The sequence below is a fragment of the Ovis canadensis genome, chromosome 26, assembly GCF_042477335.2.
Source record: "Ovis canadensis isolate MfBH-ARS-UI-01 breed Bighorn chromosome 26, ARS-UI_OviCan_v2, whole genome shotgun sequence".
Classification (NCBI taxonomy): Eukaryota; Metazoa; Chordata; class Mammalia; order Artiodactyla; family Bovidae; genus Ovis; species Ovis canadensis.
In genome coordinates this window covers 18,669,344-18,689,116 of record NC_091270.1, presented here as the reverse complement: position 1 = coordinate 18,689,116, position 19,773 = coordinate 18,669,344, and the positions used below count along the sequence as shown (strand labels likewise).

At 38.9% G+C, this 19,773-nt stretch overlaps 1 protein-coding gene across 1 annotated transcript in view; it reads left to right on the top strand.

Annotated features, from left to right (window-relative positions):
• CSMD1 (CUB and Sushi multiple domains 1) overlaps positions 1 to 19,773 on the top strand; it is a 2,061,903-nt gene that overhangs the window by 1,897,341 nt on the left and 144,789 nt on the right. The window contains exon 47 of the mRNA XM_069573063.1: positions 14,735 to 14,923. Within this exon, the coding sequence (XP_069429164.1) occupies positions 14,735 to 14,923 (189 nt within the window). The remainder of the gene's footprint in view (positions 1 to 14,734; positions 14,924 to 19,773) is intronic.

Here is a 19,773-nt window from a genome sequence, read left to right as displayed (position 1 = left end):
TTTATAGAAAGGAAAAAAGATTTGGAAAAAAACATAAATAAGCTAAAATGTCTCAATGTAAGCCAGAAGTATGATTGGTTTGCCTATCAGAAAGCTTCCCAAATTAAGACAGATTTTATTTTGTGACTTCAAAATCACAATCACATTTACTTCCTTTAAAGAAGGGCTTGCCTGGTAACTCAGTTAGTAAAGAACCCACCTGCAATGCAGGAGACCATGGTTCAATTCCTGTGTTGGGAAGATCCGCTGGAGAAGGGATAGGCTACCCATTCCAGCGTTCTTGGGCTTCCCTTATGGCTCAGCTGGTAAAGAATCCACCTGCAATGCAGGAGACCTGAGTTTGATCCCTGGTTTGGGAAGATCCCCTGGAGAAGGAAAGGCTACCCACTCCAACCTTCTGGCCTGGAGAATTCCGTGGACTGTATAGTCCATGGGGTTGCAAAGAGTTGGACAGGACTGAGTGACTTTCCCTTTCCTTTTCCTTTAAAGAATGGAACTCCCCCATTCCCAGTTCTTTCAGAGAATTTGAATGTTATCATTTACTAGGGGTAGCGAAACATATAAAAAGTCAGAATGTAGGGAGAAGACCTATCGTCTAGGTTTGATTATTCAGTGATCTTGGTTAAGACACTAATCCTCTGGGCATTATATGTGTAATGAGGAGGATCATTTGTCTGCATTGTTTAGGGAACTGGTATAAAGATGAAGTAAATCTTAAATTAATTTTAAGCATCTTATAATGCTAATTATCTACCCTGTAAAAGGCAATTTTCTTTGCATTGCAATAGTACTGATTTTGCAAATGTTCAGCCCATGAATTGATTCTTCCAAAATATCTGGTAACATGGTGCATTTTCGTTGCTAATGAGGCAGACTTCAGTCACCCTTACAGAAGGAAATGATTTCCAACATCTGGAGAAAATCTGGAATGGATTATTATTAAATAACCAAGGTAACAGATTATTTCTGAGAAAAATATACTTTGTAACCGCATCCAGGTGGGAAACTCCGAGGGGGCAGGCAGGGGAGATGCCCTTACTTTGTCTGCCTCTGGCTTTAAACTGTAGCTGACCCTGTGGTCATGGCGTCACTGAGACCCTGCCTCTTGCTGCATGGCTTAGAAGCTGGGGGTCTCATGGGAGGTGCTAAGTCAGGACCCTGAAGTCACTTTTTTCCCCTGGAAAACCAGTGTGTCAGGACCATGCTACATTAGCGACAGTGATCTACAGAGGATTTATTTCTCAAGATGGTGGAGTGGTGGGTATAAAATGTTGATCTTTTGCCATTTTATATATAAATTAACTGAAGTAAATCTTCAGATGTTTAAGGCCCATTTTAATCCCACCAAACACAGCCTTAAAAATTTTTATCAGAATAGGTGATTTTAAGCAAAGGTGGGCTTAACTGGTTAATGAAGAAATGCTTAAGTCTTTATTTAATATGCTACTTCAAAAATAAGGAAAGCATCTCCATTCTGTCATTTCCCCCATGATTAACCTAGTTTCCACTTAAATGCAATTATTTCATGACAGTCCAGGAACAGAGTAAACCCACACACAAGTGCGTCATCCTCTAAATTATTGATACTTCTGCTCTCACACATTTGCGGGAAGTATCCGGCTAATAAGACAGGATCTCTGTACTCAGGCCAGAGGTCCCCAGGCCCTCTGAACTCACAGCAGTTACTACACAGGATGACAGTTCTCTTCTGTTTCTGTTCAGCAGTAAATTTGTTTAAAATGAACTGAGTTCTCTTATCTGGCATTCTCTGAACACCTTGTTATTTAAAAAAGGAAATAGGGACTTCAATGTCATCTACCAAATATTTAAACACATAATTATCATTTTTCTTCTAATACTTTTCTGTTGTTTGATTGGGCTCAATCCTCCAATAAATTCTTGATGACAGATTGTACTAGTTACGAGTCCTACTTCTTCAAGTGTCATAACCACACTTTTAGAAGTTCTGCTTTGAAAATTGTCACCACTTTATTTTTTTTTTTTGCTATAAAATTGTGAAATATATTTTTAATGGGAAAAATTAACATTTATAGAGTTGGTAGTTCAGAAACTAGGAGAAAATCACAAGACCTAGAAATCTGGGGGAATCTAAGTATTCACATAGCTTATAAACCTCCCAGAAAAAACTCCAGAATTATTATATTAACAATTGTTTTCTTTTTCTTTTTTTTTAATTTTCTTTTTTATTTTATTTTTTTTTTAATTTTAAAATCTTTAATTCTTACATGCATTCCCAAACATGAACCCCCCTCCCACCTCCCTCCCCATAACATCTTTCTGGGTCATCCCCATGCACCAGCCCCAAGCATGCTGCATCCTGCGTCAGACATAGACTGGCGATTCAATTCACATGATAGTATACATGTTAGAATGTCATTCTCCCAAATCATCCCACCCTCTCCCTCTCCCTCTGAGTCCAAAAGTCCGTTATACACATCTGTGTCTCTTTCCCTGTCTTGCATACAGGGTCGTCATTGCCATCTTCCTAAATTCCATATATATGTGTTAGTATACTGTATTGGTGTTTTTCTTTCTGGCTTACTTCACTCTGTATAATCGGCTCCAGTTTCATCCATCTCATCAGAACTGATTCAAATGAATTCTTTTTAACGGCTGAGTAATACTCCATTGTGTATATGTACCACAGCTTTCTTATCCATTCATCTGCTGATGGACATCTAGGTTGTTTCCATGTCCTGGCTATTATAAACAGTGCTGCGATGAACATTGGGGTACATGTGTCTCTTTCAATTCTGGTTTCCTCGGTGTGTATGCCCAGAAGTGGGATTGCTGGGTCATAAGGTAGTTCTATTTGCAATTTTTTAAGGAATCTCCACACTGTTCTCCATAGTGGCTGTACTAGTTTGCATTCCCACCAACAGTGTAGGAGGGTTCCCTTTTCTCCACACCCTCTCCAGCATTTATTGCTTGCAGATTTTTGGATCGCAGCCATTCTGACTGGTGTGAAGTGGTACCTCATTGTGGTTTTGATTTGCATTTCTCTAATAATGAGTGATGTTGAGCATCTTTTCATGTGTTTGTTAGCCATCCGTATGTCTTCTTTGGAGAAATGTCTATTTAGTTCTTTGGCCCATTTTTTGATTGGGTCGTTTATTTTTCTGGAGTTGAGCTGCAGAAGTTGCTTGTATATTTTTGAGATTAGTTGTTTGTCAGTTGCTTCATTTGCTATTATTTTCTCCCATTCAGAAGGCTGTCTTTTCACCTTGCTTATATTTTCCTTTGTTGTGCAGAAGCTTTTAATTTTAATTAGATCCCATTTGTTTATTGTTGCTTTTATTTCCAGCATTCTAGGAGGTGGATCATAGAGGATCCTGCTGTGATTTATGTCTGAGAGTGTTTTGCCTATGTTCTCCTCTAGGAGTTTTATAGTTTCTGATCTTACATTTAGATCTTTAATCCATTTTGAGTTTATTTTTGTGTGCGGTGTTAGGAAGTGATCTAGTTTCATTCTTTTACAAGTGGTTGACCAGTTTTCCCAGCACCACTTGTTAAAGAGATTGTCTTTACTCCATTGTATATTCTTGCCTCCTTTGTCAAAGATAAGGTGTCCATATGTGTGTGGATTTATCTCTGGGCTTTCTATTTTGTTCCATTGATCTATATGTCTGTCTTTGTGCCAGTACCATACTGTCTTGATGACTGTGGCAGACCATAGCAAAAATCAACAAAGCCAAAAGCTGGTTCTTTGAAAGGATAAATAAAATTGACAAACCATTAGCCAGACTCATCAAGAAGCAAAGAGAGAAAAATCAAATCAATAAAATTAGAAATGAAAATGGAGAGATCACAACAGACAACACAGAAATACAAAGGATCATAAGAGACTACTATCAGCAGTTGTATGCCAATAAAATGGACAACGTGGAAGAAATGGACAAATTCTTAGAAAAGTACAATTTTCCAAAACTGAACCAGGAAGAAATCGAAAATCTTAACAGACCCATCACAAGCACGGAAATTGATACTGTAATCAGAAATCTTCCAGCAAACAAAAGCCCAGGTCCAGATGGCTTCACAGCTGAATTCTACCAAAAATTTCGAGAAGAGCTAACACCTATCCTACTCAAACTCTTCCAGAAAATTGCAGAGGAAGGTAAACTTCCAAACTCATTCTATGAGGCCACCATCACCCTAATACCAAAACCTGACAAAGATGTCACAAAAAAAGAAAACTACAGGCCAATATCTCTGATGAACATAGATGCAAAAATCCTCAACAAAATTCTAGCAATCAGAATCCAACAACACATTAAAAAGATCATACACCATGACCAAGTGGGCTTTATCCCAGGGATGCAAGGATTCTTCAATATCCGCAAATCAATCAATGTAATTCACCACATTAACAAATTGAAAAATAAAAACCATATGATTATCTCAATAGATGCAGAGAAGGCCTTTGACAAAATTCAACATCCATTTATGATAAAAACTCTCCAGAAAGCAGGAATAGAAGGAACATATCTCAACATAATAAAAGCTATCTATGACAATCCCACAGCAAACATTATCCTCAATGGTGAAAAATTGAAAGCATTTCCCCTAAAGTCAGGAACAAGACAAGGGTGTCCACTTTCACCGCTACTATTCAACATAGTTCTGGAAGTTTTGGCCACAGCAATCAGAGCAGAAAAAGAAATAAAAGGAATCCAAATTGGAAAAGAAGAAGTAAAACTCTCACTGTTTGCAGATGACATGATCCTCTACATGGAAAACCCTAAAGACTCCACCAGAAAATTACTAGAGCTCATCAATGAATATAGTAAAGTTGCAGGATATAAAATCAACACACAGAAATCCCTTGCATTCCTATACACGAATAATGAGAAAGTAGAAAAAGAAATTAAGGAAACAATTCCATTCACCATTGCAACGAAAAGAATAAAATACTTAGGAATATATCTACCTAAAGAAACTAAAGACCTATATATAGAAAACTATAAAACACTGATGAAAGAAATCAAAGAGGACACTAATAGATGGAGAAATATACCATGTTCATGGATTGGAAGAATCAATATAGTGAAAATGAGTATACTACCCAAAGCAATTTACAAATTCAATGCAATCCCTATCAAGCTACCAGCCACATTTGTCACCACTTTAGAGTGATTGATTGTTCCTTGGGAATGAGGTGAATAAAGTGTTCCTTGAAAGTTCACATTTTATGCAGATAAATATTACCTTGTAGGATACTTACCTTAATTTAGAAATAAATAAATAAATAAATGAGGGTTTGGAATGTTATTTGCCACCGCCAAGCAGTTCTCTCATTTTCCTTGGACATCAGCAGAGTGTCCTACAGTTTAACTCCATCCTGAACTCTTGACCTAAGATAATGTCAAATCCCACAGGGTTAGAGGATTAGTCCCACAAAGCAAACCTCACCTCAGATGCTGACACCAAGTCCAGGTTGTCACCTGTGCTTCTGACTAGCAGGTTATCAATCAGGGGTTCCCAGGGACCTCTCCTCTGGTTTGATCCTTCCATTAATTTTTTAATTCATTTATTTTAATTGGAGGCTAATTACTTTATAATACTGTGGTGGTTTTTGCCATATATTGACATGAATCAGTCATGGGGGTACATGTGTCCTCCCATCCCAAACCCCCCTCCCACCTCCCTCCCCATCCCATCCCTCTGGGTTGTCCCAGTGCATCAGCTTTGAGTACCCTGTTTTCATGCATTGAACTGGGACACATCATCTATATCACATTTGATAATATGCATGTTTCAATGCTATTCTCTCAAATCATCCCACCCACGCTTTCTCTCACAGGGTCCGAAAGTCTGCTTTTAATATCTGTGTCTCTTTTGTTGTTTTGCATACAGTTGTCATTACCATCTTTCTAAATTCCATATATTTGTGTTAATATACTACTGTATTGGTGTTTTTCATTCTGACTTACTTCACTCTGTATATTCTGCTCCAGTTTCATCCACCTCATTAGAACTGATTCAAATGTGTTCTTTTTAATAGCTGAGTAATACTCCATTGTGTATATGTACCAGTTTTCTTATCCATTCATCTGCCAATGGACATCTAGGTTGCTTCCATGTCCTAGCTATTGTAAACAGTACTATGATGAAGATTGGGGTACATATGCCTCTTTCAATTCTGGTTTCCTCAGTGTGTATGCCCAGCAGTGGGAGTGCTGAGTCGTATGGCAGTTCTAGTTAGAGCTTTTTAAGGAATCTCTACACTGTTCTCCATAGTGGATATACTAGTTTGCATTCCTACCAACAGTGTAAGAGGGTTCCCTTTTCTCCACACCCTCTCCAGCATTTATTGTTTGTAGACTTTTTGATAGCAGCCATTCTGACTGGCATGAAATGGTACCTCATTTGGTTTTGATTTGCATTTCTCTGATAATGAGTGATGTTGAGCATCTTTTCATGTGTTTGTTAACCATCTGTATGTCTTCTTTATTGGGTCATTATTTTTCTGGTATTGAGCTGCATGAGCTGCTTGTATATTTTGGATATTCTTTGTCAGTTGTTTCATTTGCTATTACTTTCTCCCATTTTGAAGGGTGTCTTTTTACCTTGCTTATAGTTTCCTTCATTTTGCAAAAGCTTTTAAATTTAATTAGGTCCCAATTGTTTATTTTTGCTTTTATTTCCGTTACTCCAGAAGGTGGGTTATAGAGGATTCTGATGTGATTTATGTCATAGTGGTATACCTATGTTTTCCTCTAGGAGTTTTATAGTTTCTGGTCTTGTATTTACATCTTTAATCCATTTTTAGTTTATTTTGTGTATGGTGTTAGAAAGTGTTCTAGTGTCATTCTTTTACAAATGGTTGACCAGTTTTCCAGCATCACTTGTTAAACAGGTTGTCTTTTCTCCATTGTATATTATCACCTCCTTTGTCAAAGATAAGATGTCCATAGGTGCATGGGTTCATCTCTGGGCTTTCTATTTTGTTCCATTGATCTATGTTTCTGTCTTTGTGCCAGTACCATAATGTCTTGATGACTGTAGCTTTGTAGTATAGTCTGAAGTCAGGCAGGTTGATTCCTCCAGTTCCATTCTTCTTTCTTAAGATTGCTTTGGCTATTAGAGACTTTTTGTGTTTCCATATGAATTGTGAAATTATTTGTTCTAGTTCTGTGAAAAATACCATTGGTAGCTTGATAGAGATTCAAATGAATCTATAGATTGCTTTGGGTAGTATACTCATTTTCACTATATTGATTCTTCTGATCCATGAACATGGTATATTTCTCCATCTATTTGTGTCCTCTTTGATTTCTTTCATCAGTGTTTTATAGTTTTCTATATATAGGTCTTTTGTTTCCTTAGGTAAATTTATTCCTAAGTATTGTATTATTTTTCTTACAATGGTGAATGGGATTGTTTCCTTAATTTTTCTTTCTATTTTCTCATTGTTAGTGTATAGAAATGCAAGGGACTTATGTGTATTAATTTTGTATCCTGCAGCTTTACTATATTCATTGATTAGCTCTAGTAATTTTCTGGTGGTATCTTTAGGGTTTTCCATGTAGAGGATCATGTCATCTGCAAATAGTGAGAGTTTTACTTCTTCTTTTCCGATCTGGATTCTTTTTATTTCTTTTTCTTCTCTGACTGCTGTGGTAAAACTTCCAAAACTATGTTGAATAGTACTGGTGAGAGTGGGAACCCTTGTCTTGTTCCTGACTTTAGAGGAAATGCTTTCAATTTTTCACCGTTGAGGATAATATTTTCTGTGGGTTTGTCATAGATGGCTTTTATTATGTTGAGGTATGTTCCTTCTATGCTTGCTTTCTGGAAAATTTTTATCATAAATGGCTGTTGATGTTTGTCAAAAGCTTTCTCTGCATCTATTGAGATAATCATATGGCTTATATCTTTCAGTTTGTTAATGTTGTGTATCACATTGATTGATTTGTGGAAGAATCCTTGCATCCCTGGCATAATCCACTTGGTCATGGTGCATGATCTTTTTAACATGTCATTGAATTCTGTTTGCTAGAATTTTGTTGAGGATTTTTGCATCTATGTTCATCAGTGATATTGGCCTGTAGTTTTCTGTTTTGGTAGAATCTTTGTCTGGTTTTGGCATGAGGGTGATGTGGCCTCATAGAATGAGTTTGGGAATTTACCTTCCACTCCAATTTTCTGGAAGAGTTTGAGTAGGATAGGTGTTAGCTCATCTCTAAATTTTTGGTAGAATTCACCTGTGAAGCAATCTGTCCTGGGATTTTGTTTGTTGGAAGATTTTTTATTACAGTTTCAATTTCTGTGCTTGTGGTGTCTCTGTTTAGATTTTCTATTTCTTCCTGGTTCAGTTTTGGAAGGTTATACTCATCCATTTCTTCCAAGTTACACATTTTATTCCATATAGGTACTAATAGTAGTCTCTTATGATTCTTTGTATTGTATTTCTTTGTTGTCTGTTGTGATTTCTCCATTTTCATTTGCACTTTTATTGATTTGATTCTTCTCTCTTTTTTCTTGATGAGTATAGCTAATGGTTTCTTTATTTTATTTATCTTCTCAAAGAACCATCTTTTAGTTTTGTTGACTTTTGTAATAGTCTCCTTTGTTTCTTTTTCATTGATTTCTGCTCTGATTTTTATGATTCCTTTACTTAGACTAACTTTGGGGTTCTTCATGTCTTCTTTTTCTAGTTGCTTTAGGTGTTAAGTTAGGTTATTTATTTGATGTTTTTCTTGTTTCTTGAGGTAAGCTTGTATTGCTATGAACCTTCCTTTTAGCACTGCTTTTACTGAATCCCATAGGTTTGGGGTTGTTGTGTTTTCATTTTCTTTTGTTTCTGTGCATATTTTGATTTCCTTTTTGATTTCTTCTGTGATCTGTTGGTTATTGAGGAACATGTTTTTTAGCCTCCATATGTTTGTGTTTTTTATAGGTTTTTTCTCCAAATTTATATCTAATGTTACAACTAATGATTTCAGTATTTTTAAATTTACCAAGGCTAGATTTATTGTGCTGGATGTGACCTATTCTGGATAATGTTCCTTGTGCACTTGAAAAAGAGGTGAAATCCATTGTTCTGGGGTGAAATGCCCTGTAGATATCAATTAGATCTAATTGGCCCATTGTGTCATTTAAAACTTGTGTTTCCTTGCTAATTTTCTGTTTGGTTAATCTATCCATATGTGTGACTTTGGTATTAAAGTCCCCCACTATTATAGTGTTACTTTTAATTTCCCCTTTCATATGTATTGGCATTTGTGTTATGTACTGAAGTTCTCCTATATTGGGTGTATATATATTTATCATTGTTATATGTTTTTCTTGGATTGATCCTTTGATCATTACTATGTAGTTTCCTTCTTTGTCTCTTAGTATGGTCTTTATTTCAAAGTCTGTTTTATCTGATTTGAGTATTGCTACTCCTGCTCTCTTTTGGTCTCTATTTGCATGAAATATCTTTCTCCAGCTCTTCACTTTCAGTGTGTGTCCCAAGGTTTGAGGTGGGTCTCTTGTAGGCAACATATATAGGAGTCTTGTTTTTGTATCCATTTGGCCCATCTTTGTCTTTTGGTTGGAGCATTTAACCCATTTACATTTAAGGTAATTATTGATAAGTATGATCTCATTGCTATTTACTTTGTTGTTTTGGGTTCAATTTTATAAACCTTTTCTGTGTTTCCTGTCTAGAGAAGATCGTGTAGCACTTGCTGAAGAGCTGGTTTGGTGGTGCTGAATTCTCTCAGCTCTTGCTTCTTTGTAAAGTTTTTGATTTCTCCTTCATATCTGAATGAGATCCTTGTGGATATAGTAATCTTGGTTGTAGGTTTTTCTCTTTCATCACTTTAATTATATTCTGCCATAGTAGTAGTATTCCCTTCTGGCCTGAAGAGTTTCTATTAAAAGGTCAGCTGTTATCCTCATGGAGATCCCCTTATCTGTTACTTGTTGCTTTTCCCTCACTGCTTTTAATATTTCTCTTTCTGTTTAATTTCTGTTAGTTTGATTAATATGTGTCGTGGTGTCTTTTTCTTTGGGTTTATCCGGTTTGGGACTCTCTGGGTTTCTTAGACTTGGGGGGCTATTTCCTTCCCCATTTTAGGGAAGTTTTCAACTATTATCACCTCAAATATTTTCCCATCCCGTTTCTTTTTGTCTTCTGGGACACCTATGATTCAAATGTTTGGGTGTTTGATATTGTCACAGAGGTCTCTGAGGTTGTCCTCATTTCTTTTAATTTTCTTTTCTTTTTTCATCTCTGCTTCGTTCATTTTCGCCATTTTATCTTCCACCTCACTTATCCTCTCTTCTGCCTGTTATTCTATTGTTGATTCCCTCTAGAGAGCTTTTAATCTCAGTTATTGCATTGTTCCCATTATTAATTGACTCTTCTTTATTTCTTCTAGGTCCTTGTTAAACATTTCTTGCATCTTCTCAATCCTTGTCTCTAGTCTATTTATCTGTAACTCCATTTTGTTTTCAAGATTTTGGATCATCTTTACTATCATTATTCTGAATTCCTTTTCAGGCAGACTCCCTATCTCCTCCTCTTTTGTTTGATTTGTTGGGTATTTATCACATTCCTTTGTCTGCTGAATGTTCTCTGCCCTTCCATTTTGTTTAGATTGCTGTGTTTGGTGTGCCCTTTCTGTAGATTTGAAGTTTGTGATTCTTCCTTATTGTGGCATCTACTCCCTGTGAGTGGGGTTGGACTAGCAGCTTGTCAAGGTTCCCTGGTTGGGGGAACTTGTGTCTGTGTTCTGGTGGGTGGAGCTGCATCTCTTCTCTCTGGAGAGCAATGAAGTGTCTAGTAGTGAGTTTTCGGGTGTCTACAGGTTTTGCATGTTTAATTTCTGTTTAGAAATTAAATTCTGTTTAATTTCTGTTTGGGCAGGCTGTCTTTAAATGATCACTGTTGTGTTCCTGCGTTGCTGGGGAATTAGCATGGTATGTTTGCACTAGACTTTGTAGGCTCTTGTGTGGAGCTTTGTTTCAGTGTAGGTATGAAGACTTTGGGGTGTGCTCTTGTCTACTAATGTTCCCTGGAATCAGGAGTTCTGTGATATTCTCATGTTTTGGAGTTAAGCCTCCTGCCTCTGACTTTCAGTCCTTCTCTTACAGTATCCTTATACAGCACAGATGATAAAACAACTAGGTTAATGGTGAACAATTCTCCACATAATTGAGTGACATGCATAGAGATTCACAGAGTTACATAGAGAAGAGAAGAGGTAGGATGGAGATATAGATGACCAGGAGAAGAGGGGAAGTCAAAAGAGGAGAGACCAATCTAGTCAGTAATCAGTTCCTGAAGTGTTCTCCACAGCCCAGAACACCCAGAGAGATTCACAGAGTTAAGGAGAGAAGAGAAGGGGGAGGAAGGAGATAGAGGTGACCTGGGGGAGAAAAAGGAGATTCAAAAGGGGAGAAAGCAATCAAGCCAGTAATTAAATCCCTAAGTGAAAATGAACACTGAAGATTAGATACTTAAAGATACAAAATGGATAACAAATACAAAGCAAAGATTAAAAATCTAGAATAGAGGTCAGTTCATTTTAGTTCAGTCACTCAGTCGTGTCTGACTCTTTGCAACCCCATGAATTGCAGCACGCCAGGCCTCCCTGTCCATCACTAACTCCTGGAGTTCACTCAGATTCATGTCCATCAAGTCAGTGATGCCATCCAGCCATCTCATCCTCTGTCGTCCCCTTCTCCTCCTGCCCCCAATCCTTCCCAACATCAAAGTCTTTTCCAATGAGTCAACTCTTCGCATGAGGTGGCCAAAGTACTGGAGTTTCAGCTTTAGTATCATTCCTTCCAAAGAAATCCCAGGGCTGATCTCCTTCAGAATGGACTGGTTGGATCTTCTTGCAGTCCAAGGGACTCTCAAGAGTCTTCTCCAACACCACAGTTCAAAAGCATCAATTATTTGGTGCTCAGCCTTCTTCACAGACTCTCAAAAATACAATATAAAAAATACAAAGCAAAATCAATTACAAAGGTTAAGACACACACACACACACATATTTGAAACTTGCTTTAAAAATAGGGTCTTTTATTTTTGCAGGGTAATTGTAGGTTATAAAAATGAAAATTAAAGGAATAATAAAGAACTTAATTTTTTTAATGAAAAAGTGTTAATAGTAAAAATATATCTAGGAATTTCTCTGGAGCTGTTATGGGCAGTGTGGGCTCAGTTCAGTTCAGATAATTCCTTGTTCCAGCTTGCACTTGTTGTCTAGGTCTATGGGCCCCCTCCAATGCACTATCAATATTAACTGCAGGGTTTTCATCTGTCGTGCCCATCACTTCCAGAGTGATTCCCTCTCCTTTGTTTATTTTGGCTTCCTCTATTTGCAAGTCTCTTCTGTGTCTAATTTCCCCCCTGACAGAAAGGGGCAAAGGTGGTCATTTATTTAGGCTCACTTGTTCAGTTGTGTTGTGGAGAGGGAGGGACTCTCTAAACAAATTTCACTGGCATGTGTGGGGAGTGTTTGCAGTGTATGGACCACAGAGGGTTTGCCCCAGTCCAAGACAGCATGTGCTTCCTGGGTCTACAATGCTCAGGGCTTCATGGAGCTCTGCAAGGACACTGTCCCAAGTTGGCCCTGCATTTTATGTACTTCCCAGGTCTAAGCCGCTCAGCTTCTTGGGTACTCCGCAAGGGCACAGACCAGATTGGGCTGTGCGTTTTGTGCCCTTCCCAGGTCTGAGCAGCTCAAGTGACCAGGTGATTGGTGAGTGCACTGTCCCAGGTGGGCCATGTGTCTTAATCACCTCCCCGGTCCCAGCTGCTCAGTTTCCCAGGGACGCCGCAAGCACGCCGTCTCAGGTGTGTTGTGTGTCTCCTCTAGGGCACTGATCTCAGGCTGTGACACCCCTGGCAGATGTCAACATCTAGGATCCCAGGAAGACATGGTTAGCAACTGGGAGCCTCACAGTTTGGTGGAGGATACCATCTCTGGGGCTGAGATTGCAGCAGCCCCTTGCCTTCTGACTCTGGCTGTAGTAGGCCTGCCTCTCTGCCTCCAGAGGTGGGAGGGGCCCACACACAGACAGCCAGCTCTCCTTTGTTATTCACTCAATCCTTTGTTCTGTGAGTGTGCCAGGCTGAGAGTTAGAGCATTTTGCAGGAAAGACATATTTTTTATCTTTTGGCGATCCCACAGTTTGGGTTGCTATCTCACATTAGCTCCCTTAGATTGTTCTCAGGGCACTCAGGCCCGGTCCTTACCCTAAGGACCAGGCTGTGCCTCCCTGCCCAGCCCCGACTCACTGGTGGTGAATGTGAGCATCTGGGCTACTTCTCTTCTGGCAGTTGCAGTTAGGTGCAGAGTCTGTGTTTTGTTTTGTTTTTCTCTTGGTTATGTTGCCCTCTGAGAGTCTAAAACTCCGCCACAGACCTGCCTGTGAGAGGTTTTCCTACTGTGTGGAAACTTCTCCTTCATGACTCCCTCCCCAGGATGGGTCTCGATCCCTCAATCTTTTGTCTCTGTTTTCATCTTTTATATTTTATCCTACCTCCTTTTGAAGAGATTGGGCTGCCTTTCTGGGTGCCTGGTGTTCTCTTCCAGCATTCAGAAGTTGTTTTGTGGAAGTTGCTCAACATTCAAATGATCTTTTAATGAATTTGTGGAGGAGAAAGTGTTCTCCCCGTCCTATTCCTCTGCCATCTTGGGACCCCCTCTCTGGTTTGATCCTTTGTTAGAACAGCTCACAAAAATCAGGGAAACAAATGTGACTCACATTTACAGTAAATGTTATATAGGGAACTATCAACAGTAGAGTGAACAAGTAGGGTACAAAGGGCAGGGCCTGGAGGTGTCTCTCAGGACCTGGGGTGACCCACCCTCCCGCTATGTGTGTCTACACCAACCTGCAGGCTCAACAAATATGATCTTTAAAAGCTTTGGTGCAACCGAGTCTCCAGTACCCCAGCCCCCCCCTCCCCACTTCCCCTGGGTGTGTGAGCAGGCAGAAAGTCCGCACCTTCTCCTCCCTGGGTGCTTGTGGTGACCAGTCCTTCTGAGGCTACATAGACCCACTCTGAGTCACCTCATCAGCTCAGACTCAGGTGTCACCCAGAGGGGCCTTTGGAGCCACGAAGACACTTCCAGCACTCAGAAAACACCAAGGGTTTGGGGAGCTCCTGCCAGGGGCCCCAGACACAGGCCAAATATATTTTAGCACAGAGGGCTATCACAAAAGTGAGTATTCTCAAGTTAAGAAAATGTATTGATATTAAAAAAGTAAAGTAAAATGTTAGAGTTTTTTTTTTCTGTCTGCATGTGCACAGGGTCTAGGGTTTTGCAATCTCCCTGGACCTGCTTTAAATGTACAGTAGAGCCAGAGTTGGGTTCTGCTCTGATGTAACAACACTCCATAAACTTATCCTTATCCCTCAGAGGGCAGACAGAATGAAAACCACAATCACAGAAAACTAATCAAACTGATCACATGGGCCACAGACTAGTCTAACTCAATGAAACTATGATGAGCCGTAACGTGTAGGGCCATCCGAGATGGTCGGGTCATCAAAATGTGGTCCACTGGAGAAGGGAATGGCAAACCCCTTCAGTATTCTTGCCTTGAGAACCCCATGAACAGGATGAAAAGGCTATGTGTGTATCATCTAGTAAATCTGGTCACAGTTGACTTAGTAAGATTGCTTTTTCTTTTCCCCCATGAGCTTGCATATCCAGGAATTGATTTTGTTAAGGAAAACTTTCCCTGGTGCTTTTCTCCTTAGCACAATGCCCAGCCAATGAAGTCCGGACAGAATCCTCTGGCGTCATCCTCAGCCCAGGGTATCCAGGCAACTATTTTAACTCTCAGACCTGCTCCTGGAGCATCCGAGTGGAACCAAACTACAATATCACCATCTTTGTAGACACATTCCAAAGTGAAAAGCAATTTGATGCACTGGAAATATTTGATGGTAAGTCTCTTCAAACTTTGTTAACATACCAGCAACCTTGGGACTTCCCTTGTGATCCAGTGGTTAAGACTCTGAGCTTCCACTCTGGAGGGCGTGGGTTAGATCTCTGGTCAGGGAACAAAGATCCCACATGCCTCTAGGTACAGTCAAAAAAAGAATACATACCAGGGACCTACACATAATATATAAGGATCTTGTTATATTTTGTAATGCACAAACTTGAATATATTCTTAAGACAAATTACATCTCCCCCCCGCCCCACACACATGAAAAATGAGTTATTCTTCGACTAGTATGGTCTCAGAGATCAAGTGATAGGAAAAACATCACCATGCCCTTCTTAATGTTGCAAATTTAAACCATTGAAATGCTGGTTTAATACACCTTAAAAATGTACTGAATTTACATTAACCATTCTTTAATCCTTTAACATGAGGCTTTAAAGTATGGATGATTTCAGGAACTCTTCCTTTTCTTTCTCCTAAGATTATATTGATCTAGAAGATATTTTAGGAAATTTAAGAGAGCAGAGGGCTATAAGTACTTTAATTGATCTAAATGATTGTTTTACTAGAAATATATAAAAATAATGGTCCATAGAGTTTTTTGGGTGATAAATGCTATAGTATTCTTAATGTAGAATTTTTTTAGAGATAGTTCCCTGAACAAATGCTAATACTGTTTTCAACGTGAGTCTTACACATTTTTGTACAATTTTAATGAACATTTTAAAATGACAGTACTCTTCTAAAACATAGTATGTGCTTGAATTGTTGATTTGAAATGAAACTGATGTTAATAATTTTTCTTTATACAGAAGGATTGTCATAGCCCCAAAATTAGACCATCATACAATTATGGCTGTAGATAATAACAGGGTTTTCACACGTTTTGATGGATTTGTCACTGAGTTCAGATAAATAACAATCAATTCAGTGAAAAAAAATTGCTGTAATTGATTCTGTGTATGTTTGCATGCTTTTTATTGACTTGATGAGTCATAATAGTCAAGTTGCTTCTGTGGATATACAGTAAATTAATTTACGGATTTTCAAAGATGAACAGCTAAATTGGAAATTAAACTCATACTTATATATGTAGAAACAGAGGACTGAAGAGTAATATTTTCATTTTCAGAGTTTTTAAGTGCGTGTTAAAACAGACACGTACTATTGAAGACTTGGCCCTTAATCTCTAGGATAGGAAGCAGTAACACACTAGACAGGTGTACAAACAGGCTTCTTTTGTCAATGAGGAGCTAGGGAAACTGTGCCTTGAGGCTGATTAGATGTCACAAATAGTAAAGGCAGGCAACCAACCTCCAGGGGCTGTGTGTGTGTCTTTGTGTATATATATATTCCTATAAATTCTGTATGTAGTTATATATATATTTACATAATCATTCTAAATATATGTGGGTTCCTTTGTTTTACTTTGGTAGAATTGAAAGTTTAGCTGGCAGTGCTTCTACCTCTTCTAATTTCAGAAGCAAAATCATTATCAATAATTTATGCCCAAAGCATTTACAGTGTGAGCTCCCTCCAAATACAGACAGATCACACCCATGATAAACCACAAGCAAAATAGTTAATAGAGATAATATCAAAGCAGTTGCTGTCAAAATTGCCAGAGATCTATGAGTAGGTTTAGTTTTACTCTCAAAGATTTTTCTATAAAATGAAAGGTCAGAGTTTCATATGAATAATTTTCTAAGCATTGGCATTTGTGTTGCAGTAAATGTCATGTTCATTGCATCTCCTTTGATTTTTTGAAATGCAGTGGCTGTTTTATAGCTCATGAGTTGGCAAAAAAAAATAATAAATTGACTATATCAATTTTAAGCTTTATTAACAGCAGTAGCATGGCGCCAGGTGGTGCAAGTGGTAAAGAATCTGCCTGCCAATGCAGGAGACACAAGATATACAGGTTTGTACCATAGGTCAGGAAGATCCCCTGGAGGAGGAAATGGCAACCCACCCCAGTGTTCTTGCTTGGAATATTCCATGGGCAGAGGAGATCAGTGGGCTACAGTCCATGGGGCTGCAAAGAGTTGAATATGACTGAGGAAATGAATGCACACACACATACACACACAGCTCAAGTAGTGAATATTCCTCAATTTAAAAACAAAATAGGACTTAAGTCATTATAGAACTAAACTGAGAAAGGTGTCAAAATACAAATGGTGGTCTTCACTTGTGCAAAACTTGCTAATTTTCATCTTAATAAAAGAGATGGTACTGCTATTCATTATGGACATGTATATTTTTAAAGAATAATCCTTTAGAAAGTTTGTTACATGAAAAGCAAAGACAAGAGATGAAAGATGATGAAGGATTACATGTTTGATTAAGAATATCTGAAACTTGACTCAAACTGGTCATAGCAAACACCCTCTTCCAACAACACAAGAGAAGACTCTACACATGGACATCACCAGATGGTCAACACCAAAATCAGATTGATTATATTCTTTGCAGCCAGAGATGGAGAAGCTCTATACAGTCAACAAAAACAAGACCAGGAGCTGACTGTGGCTCAGATCATGAACTCCTTATTACCAAATTCAGACTCAAATTGAAGAAAGTAGGGGAAACCGCTAGACCATTCAGGTATGACCTAAATCAAATCCCTTATGATTATACACTGGAAGTGAGAAATAGATTTAAGGGCCTAGATCTGATAGATAGAGTGCCTGATGAACTATGGACAGAGGTTCGTGACATTGTACAGGAGACAGGGATCAAGACCATTCCCATGGAGAAGAAATGCAAAAAAGCATAATGGCTGTCTGGGGAGGACTTACAAATAGCTGTGAAAAGAAGAGAGGTGAAAAGCAAAGGAGAAAAGGAAAGATATGAGCATCTGAATGCAGAGTTTCAAAGAATAGCAAGAACAGACAAGAAAGCCTTCTTCAGCGATCAATGCAAAGAAATAGAGGAAAACAACAGAACGGGAAAGACTAGAGATCTCTTCCAGAAAATTAGAGGTACCAAGGGAATATTTCATGCAAAGATGGGCTCGATAAAGGACAGAAATGCTCTGGACCTAACAGAAGCAGAAGATATTAAGAAGAGGTGGCAAGAATACACAGAAGAACTATACAAAAAACATCTTCACAACCCAGATAATGATGATGATGTGATCACTAATCTAGAGCCAGACATCCTGGAATGTGAAGTCAATTGGGCCTTAGAAAGCATCACTACGAACAAAGCTAGTGCAGGTGATGGAATTCCAGTAGAGCTGTTTCAAACCCTGAAAGATGATGCTGTGAAAGTGCTGCACTCAATATGCCAGCAAGTTTGGAAAACTCAGCAGTGGCCACAGGATGGGAAAAGGTCAGTTTTCATTCCAATCCCAAAGAAAGGCAATGCCACAGAATGCTCAAACTACCACACAATTGCACTCATCTCACATGCTAGTAAAGTAATGCTCAAAATTCTCCAAGCCAGACTTCAGCAACACGTGAACCGTGAACTCCCTGATGTTCAAGCTGGTTTTAGAAAAGGCAGAGGAACCAGAGATCAAATTGCCAACATCCACTGGATCACGGAAAAAGCAAGAGAGTTCCAGAAAAACATCTATTTCTGCTTTATTGACTATGCCAAAGCCTTTGACTGTGTGGATCACAATCAACTCTGGAAAATTCTGAAAGAGATGAGAATACCAGACCACCTAACCTGCCTCTTGAAAAATCCGTATGCAGGTCAGGAAGCAACAGTTAGAACTGGACATGGAACAACAGACTGGTTCCAAATAGGAAAAGGAGTATCTCAAGGCTGTATATTGTCACCCTGCTTATTTAACTTCTATGCAGAGTACATCATGAGAAACGCCAGACTGGAAGAAACATAAGCTGGAATCAAGATTGCCGGGAGAAATATCAATAACCTCAGATATGCAGATGACACCACCCTTATGGCAGAAAGTGAAGAGGAACTCAAAAGCCTCTTGATGAAAGTGAAAGAGGAGAGTGAAAAAGTTGGCTTAAAACTCAACATTCAGAAAACGAAGATCATGGCATCTGGTCCCATCACTTCATGGGAAATAGATGGGGAAACAGTAGAAACAGTGTCAGACTTTATTTTTGGGGGCTCCAAAATCACTGCAGATGGTGACTGCAGCCATGAAATTAAAAGATGCTTCCTCCTTGGAAGAAAAGTTATGAGCTACCTAGATAGTATATTCAAAAGCAGAGACATTACTTTGCCGACTAAGGTCCGCCTAGTCAAGGCCATGGTTTTTCCTGTGGTCATGTATGGATGTGAGAGTTGGACTGTGAAGAAAGCTGAGCACCAAAGAATTGATGCGTTTGAACTGTGGTGTTGGAGAAGACTCTTGAGAGTCCCTTGGACTGCAAGGAGATCCAACCAATCCATTCTGAAGGAGATCAACCCTGGGATTTCTTTGGAAGGAATGATGCTAAAGCTGAAACTCCAGTACTTTGGCCACCTCATGTGAAGAGTTGACTCATTGGAAAAGACTCTGATGCTGGGAGGGATTGGGGGCAGGAGGAGAAAGGGACGACCCAGGATGAGATGGCTGGATGGCATCACTGACTCGATGGAAGTTAGTCTGAGTGAACTCTGGGAGTTGGTGATGGACAGGGAGGCCTGGCGTGCTGCAATTCATGGGGTCGCAAAGAGTCGGACACGACTGAGTGACTGAACTGAACTGAAAAATGACATTTTAAAATTGTATAAATTCAGGTAAATTTATTTCCCAGTGGCATTTCATTTTAGAATATAAATTATCTCTTCAAACAACAAGTAAAAAGCACAGACAACACTTGTCCATAGTATTCTCCAGGCAAGAGTACTGGAATGGATTGCCATTTCCTTCTCCA